The sequence below is a fragment of the Apteryx rowi genome, unplaced genomic scaffold (assembly GCF_003343035.1).
Source record: "Apteryx rowi isolate R43461 unplaced genomic scaffold, aptRow1 scaffold_463, whole genome shotgun sequence".
Taxonomy (NCBI): Eukaryota; Metazoa; Chordata; class Aves; order Apterygiformes; family Apterygidae; genus Apteryx; species Apteryx rowi.
The window spans coordinates 478,677-486,911 of record NW_020450720.1 but is presented as its reverse complement, the minus strand read 5'-3'; the positions used below and the strand labels follow the sequence as shown (position 1 = coordinate 486,911).

General features: G+C 41.8%; 1 protein-coding gene across 5 annotated transcripts in view; it reads left to right on the top strand.

Annotated features, from left to right (window-relative positions):
- The window catches only part of TPM1 (tropomyosin 1), a 19,859-nt gene extending 14,415 nt beyond the window's left edge, over nucleotides 1-5,444 (top strand). For 4 of the 5 annotated variants that reach the window (XM_026077822.1, XM_026077820.1, XM_026077823.1 and 1 more), the window contains exon 9: nucleotides 4,489-5,444. In XM_026077822.1, the coding sequence (XP_025933607.1) occupies nucleotides 4,489-4,571 (83 nt within the window). In that variant the 3' untranslated portion in view covers nucleotides 4,572-5,444. The other variant, XM_026077828.1, reaches the window with a different exon arrangement.
- The last annotated feature ends 2,791 nt before the right edge of the window (nucleotides 5,445-8,235 follow it).

Below are 8,235 nucleotides of genomic sequence, written 5' to 3'. Positions count from 1 at the left end.
CTTAACTGTCTTGCAAGACAGGTTTCCTCTGTCACATGCTGATGTCTCAGGAAGGGTGCTGCTTGATACCTTCTTTACGTTATACTTTCTCTTGAAAGTTCAGCAGGGAGATTTCAATAGCTTTTCAGTCTTGTGCTTAGCTTGGACATGTGAGTGTGAATTGCAGATTCATGAGAAATGTTTTAAATCTGGAATAAGAAACTTGTTATTACATTAATACTGAAATCATTCTGCTGTAAACTGAAACATACTGATTTCAGGTTTGAAAGCCTAGACAGTGGTTTTCAGTTGATGTGGCAGTGCCTAATTAAGTATGAAACATTAAATACTGACACCTCTTGCTCTTTTGTGCTGTTATATGCAACTAGAAAGACTGCAATTATTTTAATTTCATTTCCTTCTCAATGGAAGAAGCTATTTTCCAATTTACATTAAAGCATCAGTTTCAAYTGAATTGACTTAATACACCTCTTACTGTATTTGTTGCTAAGTTCCAAAGCCCCAATAGCTGATAAACTCTCATCACATTGCAACTGAGTTTTAATTTAGCATGTAGAATAATGTAACTGTGGCTTTCTCGTTCAACTTTAAAATTACTCAACAGTAGTTTTGTAATCTAATCTAGACTACATTTCCCCCCCTTAATCCTGTTCTCCAAATAAGGCTTGAAAATGGGTCCATCTCTTCCCCTGCTGCCTTTTTTTTCCTCAGATAACTTAATCTCATTCCAGCTTTTTATCCCATGACACTTGTTTTTCCTAATGTTACTGAGTTTGGGAGGAAGCACAAGTATGGGATATATATCAACAGTCACAAGTAGTCCAGTTATTACAGTTCAATAACTTGCCACTCACGAATCAGGATGTAATAAGTGTGTTTTTACACTCAGTGTATTGCAACTGCAAAGTAAAATGTTTGGTGTGAAGGTTAACCAAGGGTATTTCAGCATTTGTGAAATGACTGAAGCTAAATACAGTTAACTTCAGTTGCAAGAGTCTAGGGGAACACGGTCAGTTGTCAGCTGAGCTGGGGTAACTTATGCTACAGCAGCTCCAACCCCTGAATGTATTGCGTTTGTTGTATTGTATCAGTAGTGTGGGGTTTTTTGTTTTTCCCCCTCAACTCCCTGTAATAATGTTTTTAAAGAAGTTAAAATTCAATGTAGGAATGTAGTAATAATTAATAAATAAATAAATGGGGGAGGGGGAGTCTTCACAGTAACTCTGAATATCAGTGTTTAAATCTTCCCTTTTCCTTTAAACATACCTAATCATACCTCTGCACTGCCGGGTGATGAATTGCTGGAAAGAGTATTGGGAGTGGGCCATGTAATGCAGATACAGCAGTAGCTCCGTGCGGGATTGCAGCAGGCCCTGCCGCACACGTCAGCTCCACGAGCGGTTCTGGTTTCTCTGTGCAGTGTTTCAGCGCTGTGTCGCCTCTGGAGCTGGCCTGCGCGTTACGCCCCGCTTCGCCCCAGCGCTGGTCGTGTGCGAGCCCCCTGCCCGCAGTGCAGCGGGGGGGCCGGGCTGCCCCGGGGCCCGGTTCTCCGGGTCGGTGCTGTGTGAGGGTGGCGGTGCTGAGGCTGAGGGGCGCTGGGTGTGCGCCAGGGCTCGGGCTCCCAGCTTGGCCCGGGGGGCTCCCTTCGGAGCCCGGCCTCCGCGGCGCGGTACGTCACCGCGCAGACGGGCTGCATGTGATGGAGCCCTGGCTGGGCAGCCCGTTAGGAAGTCATGCTGGCTTCGTGCTGACCAAGGGGTTTTAGTCTCGCTTTGGATGTTAAGAAACGTTGGAAATCTTTGCCTCAAATAAAGAGTAGTTTTCTGCAATGCAGGTAAGCATCCAGTTTTTAGGTCAAATTGTTATGTTGTCATGTTTGAGTAACCACCAGGTACATTTTGCCAAACAAGTCAAATTTTAGTAACTGTGAGGTTTGGGTGTTTTCCATGTGTGTCTGAGTATGTGACATTGTTCCAATAAGAGAAACAAAAGCCTCATTAACAGTCCGAGACCTGGACTGCGTGACGTGCTCCAACTTTCCTGCGCTGGCCGTCAGGCTGGGCTCCAGGGAGACGTCGTGCAGAGTTGCCACCAGCTGCCCGAGTGGTTAGTTCAGTGCACAGCTTTGCCCTTACTGCGGCATGCTATAGCCTGGCCCCACGGAGGGAGAGGATTTCTGTGGAAGCTTTAGGAAGGCTGTGGAAAAAGATTCCCTACAGTGGGATAATCTGAGAGCAGGAGGCCAGTTTGCATCTAGACTATCAGAAGAATATACACGGCTTGAAAAAACAGAACGGTCAAAAGCCATCAGAGACCTTTCCTTCCCTCTGTGGAACAGCCCTTAAATTTACTGTCATGACATAGCTGCAGGTGTTTGATCTTGAAAGCGAACTCTCCTGTCAGTTTGCTGTATTTGGGCAACACAGATTTTCACACTACCATTTCATTTACCTTCAATGTGGTTTTTTGTTGTGTTGTGTGGGGATTTTGTTGTTTTGTTTTGTTTTTGTAGTACCACTGGACAGTTTAAAGCTTCTTTATATTAGTAACACAAGTATGCTTTCCCTGGTTTAAAAAAAAAAAAAAAAAAAAAATTTCAGCTGTCAGGTTCCACAGTAAAGAAATCATGGAGTAGAAAACTTGGGGATCAGTCCAGTTCCTGCTCCCTTCAGTGACAGGAGCCGAGGAGAGGCTGGCTGGAAGGGGCTGGGGAGTGCGGGTGAATCAAACCTAGCAGTACTGGGCTGTCTGCTGAGCCAGTGCCTCTCTCCTGTATTAGCCCGGTTACGATACARTTGCTTTACACCAGCTGAGATATGGGGTTTCCAACACATCTTAAATATTTTACAAAGAAAAACATCATAAAACAAGTTTTCTATGCATTATTCATAAAGTTTTAAGCAGGACTTAGTTCTTCTAGGAATATAGCTGCAGTTCTTCCGTTTTTATTCCTCTTCACCTGTCTCCCAGCTGTTCTCCACAACAGGAGTCTTAGCAGGTCCTCCTTAGGTTATAATAGCTGTTCCTTGGAGTAGCTATTTAATTGCTAAAGTTCTAGAGACAAAGGTAAAATGTTTCTCTATATGTTACTAGTTACTGAACTGTCTGTGGTGTGACCAGTTTCTTTATTAACTCTTACTTACCTGTTTTCTCTGTCTAATCTGTCTTCATTCTGCCTCTTTTTTTCTTTCTAACCTGCTTGCTGCCTGTACAGACCAACTCTACCAGCAACTTGAGCAAAACAGTCGCCTAACTAATGAACTAAAGCTGGCATTGAATGAGGATTAAACTTTAGTGTGAATATATTGTTAATTTGTTTTAAAACTGCTTCTTCCAAAAGTTCCTCAAGAATGAATCAGTAAATGTAGAAAGAAGCAAGAAACCTAGAATTTGATTTTCAGGATGTTGATTCTGTGACAAATTAATGGATGAAATTCTCAGTTTATGTTGGAAAAATTAAAATGGAAGTGCTCCTTCTGATGAGGCTTTTGATTATCTGTATGCACAACTACTTTGGAGGAGCTGTAAGCTCCTACTTCAGCTGTGCAGTAGTTCCTTTCCATTTTGGTACCAGTTACAGCATTTAGCTAACAGTATCCAAAAAGTAACAGCCTTCCTGGCAGAGAGACTATTAGTTTAGCTGATGCCATAAATTGGGCCTGAGAGTTCTACTAGGAAGTGGATAAAAAAAAAGGATTCAAATTTCAAAACTAATATAAAGTATATTTACAGCTATTCTGTATCTGGAGATTGTAATGCATTAATTTTGCATTACTACAAAATGGGCTTGCATTTGACTAAAAAAACTAGAAATGGGAGCTCCATTTGAAAATACCTGGTCAGTTTAAAGGTACGCTTGCATTAGTATGAAGTTATATTATGGTGTTCTGGTAAGATGCAGCTCTAGAACGTTGTGCTCATTTATTGTATCATATAAGTGTGTTAAATGACAGTCCTATAAAAGTGTGCATGCAACATAAAGCTACTAACTTCTTTTTTTGTATTTTATGGCAGAAATAAGTTAATTTTCTCAAAAGTCACTTGATTGAAGGGAGTGGCTTTAGTTTTTTGTTAGTTCTCTGCAAGTTCTGAATTACATGAAGCTTGAAGTGTGGAACTGCAAAGAACTTGCGTTCTTTTTTCTTACTGCCCTACTTTAAAAAATAAATAAATAAAAATTCACTCACCATCCCACATTCCCACAGCAAAGAGCTCCCAGAACATACAAAAATATCATCTCTGTTGGCAGTGCATTTTCTTTAAAAATGCAGCTGTAAACAGTTCTAAGCTTGCATTACTTGCAGTTTGTTTTATTAATGTGGAATTCTCCCTGGTTGTGCTGTCTGAGGATATTAGCATTTATGAGCATGCACATTTCTTACCTTCTAAACCCTCCATTAGAAATGATGATTGCATGCCTTCATGTTCTGAGAATCCGTGCCTCCAAAGAACTGCTATTCATGTGTTAATTTTCTAATCCCACAACAGAGAAAGTGGCGCATGCCAAAGAAGAAAACCTTAGTATGCATCAGATGCTGGATCAAACTTTACTGGAGTTAAACAACATGTGAAAACCTTCTTAGCAGCAACCACATTATTTGTTTTATTTTTTATTTTTTTTTTACACCTGCTTGCCGTGAAACCCCATAAACATGTCTTTATTTTAGTTTCACCACAGTCACAAGAACATCTGCTAAATTATCATGCAGGGGTCAGGGAGACACCAAAATGGGCAAGCCATATGCGGGTTAAGCTATGATATTATGGTTTAAATGTGCCATTTCCCAACAAAATGTTACCTACACTTTGTAGAGAGTTCAGCAATTCAGTATGCTTAATTTGAAGAATCCTGGCTGTGGCAGAAAGTGTCCCACCTCAAGTGCCAACTACAATTTTTAACAAGAAGATTGATTCACATTCAAGAAAGATAAGGTGGAAATGGTGCTATTCTAAACAAAAGGTTCTACTGAAGTCTTTTGTTTGATATCAGACAAGTCAGGAGTTTGACCAGCACAGTAACTTATTTTATTGGCGTTTTATTGATCTGTGAGGATTTGGACTTTCTGTGCCTTCTAATTCAATAAAACGAAGGGTATATAAGCAACAGAGAAAACTGAAGGCTTCTGGAGGTTTTAAATTGTGTACTTGCAACTCATTACAGAAGTGTAGGTCAGCATTTCACCTCGAGTATTCGTTCAATTGTATTTTTCATGTTGAAATGAAAGATTCAATAAATTCAGGAGAAAACATAAATTTGGTAGAGATTGTTTTAAAATGTATTTTATTTGTGTGGAGTTTGGGGGAGGGGGAGGAATTTATAAATTGATAATCGCCTCACTTTATTTTTCACACTTTTTTTTGAGCAGTTTTAAAAGTATGCCTGTATGTAAACATTGTATAATGATGGAATGGAATAAAATGCACATTTTAGGACATTTTTTAAATTTTGCTCTCCTGTGATTTGTTTCTCATCACATTCATCTTCTGTCTGTATTGTGTTAAATAAGCACGTGTACAGTGTGTCTCATTGGGATACACTATCAACACACTGGCTTCCAGTCTTCTCCATTGTTAGGATAGTTTGTTTGTTTGTTTGTTTTAAAAAGCCACAAAATGTCAGGATTTGGACTGATGTGGATATCCAGCAGCTTATGGGGCCATGTGCCAAGAATCCATCCCCAGCACTTGATTGTAGCCCCATGTCATTATGAGCCCAGAAAGCAACCATCCCCAGAGAGATGCCTGAGCTTGCGAAATTAGTCATTGTTGACCAAATCTGTTTTCAGTGGAGTCAGTGGCAGAGCTCCTGTGGACTTCTGTGGGAAATGAGCCTAAAAGGTTGTGCTAATGAAAATGCTGCCATGTATTTGCATATCTTACCTGCTAATATGTGTTAATTTATTTTGACATGGTGATAGACTTCTCAAAATGGTGATGTGCCAAGTTCTTGAGGAAAACCTTTCACCCAACTTTTCACTATTAGCTGCTGATTTCTATGTATCTAGGTATCTTTATTTGAATTACAAGGTCTGTCACTAGACAACTTCAAAAATAGTGTCTTTATACCTTCTTTTTCCATAGTATATTGCTGAAAGCTGGTGCTGTCCATTCTTCTAGCAGTAAGGAGCTTGGCAGAGGACATGTTATAGATAGCCCTCCAAATCATCAAAGCATCTCTGCTACTGGACCCTTAGCAAGTGACTGAAAACGAGGAATTTCCTCAGCAGTTTGCGTAGTGCTGGGGGGCTGGAGAAATACATGATGGTTTCAGGTTAAATGGGAGTCTGAGGGAGGAGATGCACAGGGGTGAATCTCCGTGGCCCTGGTTTTGTTGATTGTGGTGTAAAGGGGAGAACTTACCAACATTGCAGGCCTCTGCGTGACTCATTGGCTGCTGCCAAGCCCTGAAGGGAAAGGATGAGGCCCCTGGCTTTGCGTACCCACACAAGTGGCTTTGGGAAGCAGGAGGAATGTTAGAAGGCTCCTACAGCGCCTTAAGCTTGTATTGGAGGCTGACGGTCTGTTAGAAAAGCTCCGAATGCCAGATGCGCAGAGATGAGTTATTCTGCTCTTTCTTCTTCCTTCGACAAGGGTGGCATGTCAGATAATTGGGCTCTGGAGTCCACGGCTGGGCGCTGAAGGGCAGCACTGGAGTCAGCAGGGCTGCTTGCAGGAGAAGGTGCTGTGCCAGGCGTAGTCGCTGTAGGGTCGGGCCTGAGGCCAGCCGGAGCGTCGGAGGCAGCGCTGGGCCCTGTGCAGAGGTCCTGGCTCCCGGCCGCGGGTCATACGCAGCTGCGTGCGTTGCCTGCTCCGGTGGCTTGCTTTCCTCATCCCACGGTCTGTGCGTGGGTCCTAATGATGTTCCCGAGTGAGGTCAGACCAAGTCTCTGCTTCTAGAATAGCCTTCTCCAAAGGGGGCTGTTGCAGCTGATGCTATAACACTTCACAATAGGAAAATAAAAGCTTTCCGGTTCCAAGGAGAACTGAAGGGAACAGTGAACATGATGGTGAATTGCCCCAAGGGGCCTTTTTGGCTGTCTACCAACAGACACGTAAATAGGTGTACATATGTATTTGCTGGAGTAGGAAAATCTGTTTCTACCATGTATCACAAGCCACTAGCTGTTACAGATTCTTTCCTGACGTGCCTGATCAGATGAAATTCAGTGAAGCTAGAAAGCATTTTGTTTGTAAAAATAAACAAACTGGGCTTTGATTTAACCCCGTTCCAAACAAACAGGAATTTCTCCCTCTGCAGCTACTTTGTCAGAAATGGTAACTCTGAAAATTGATTACATTCCAGAAGCCAGCATCACTTAGCATTCCCCAAAATGTCTGTCCTGATGCGGAGTTTAACTCATCCTTTTCTTGAATGCAAGAACACATTGGCATTGGCAGATGGGGATCTACCAGTAGTGTGCAGCTGTGCTGTGTAACTCTGCCAGTGGCTGGAGAACTGTCCTCTCCCAGTGAAATGAGCAGTACTGAGAGCACCGGCCTTGGCAAAACCTGCCTTCCTGCAGATGCGTATCTCATGGTTGACTGTAAACTCACAGTGAAATTTTTTCCAGATTCTGGGGCATTTGTGTTGTCTCTTGCTCTCTCATGGGATTTCTCTGATGCGTAATAATACGCAAGGTGTGCTGCAGGCTGTGAGGTGCCTTTCCCTCCACCAGGACACTTCCTTACACTCACAAAACTTGCAGAAATGTAATCTTCCTTCAGAGTTCTTCCCCTTTGTGGCCAAAACTAGTCAATCAATTCCGGAGTTATTGAATGGGATGAGGACGAAGATCAGAGCAATGTATGTGCCCCTGTAGGAAATGAGGTTAAGGCAGCAGCCTGTATCCATGGAGCATTGCTTCTCAGAGCTCTAGCTTCTGAATCCATAAAAAGTATTGTGCATATTAACCAACTTCTGCTGTTATTGATACTAATGAAAATCTGCACTGGACTGTCTTTATTGTAGGAATATGTTACATTGGGCTTTCTGTGAGTGGTGCAATGTCTGTAAGTGGCAGTAAAAGAAAATTAGCTAACTAAAAAGTAAAAATCAAGAAAAAACACATTTTTTACATCAGTCAGTCCTTGGTGAAATATTCTCAGTGTTTTCTTGTTTTCTGTGTTTTAGTAATAAAACAGGAGCATCACTGAAAGATTATGTGGGAATTACAGCAAAAAGACCAAAGTTGTAGAGAAAATAAGAATAGTAATTTTCATCTTTGGGTTTTTTGG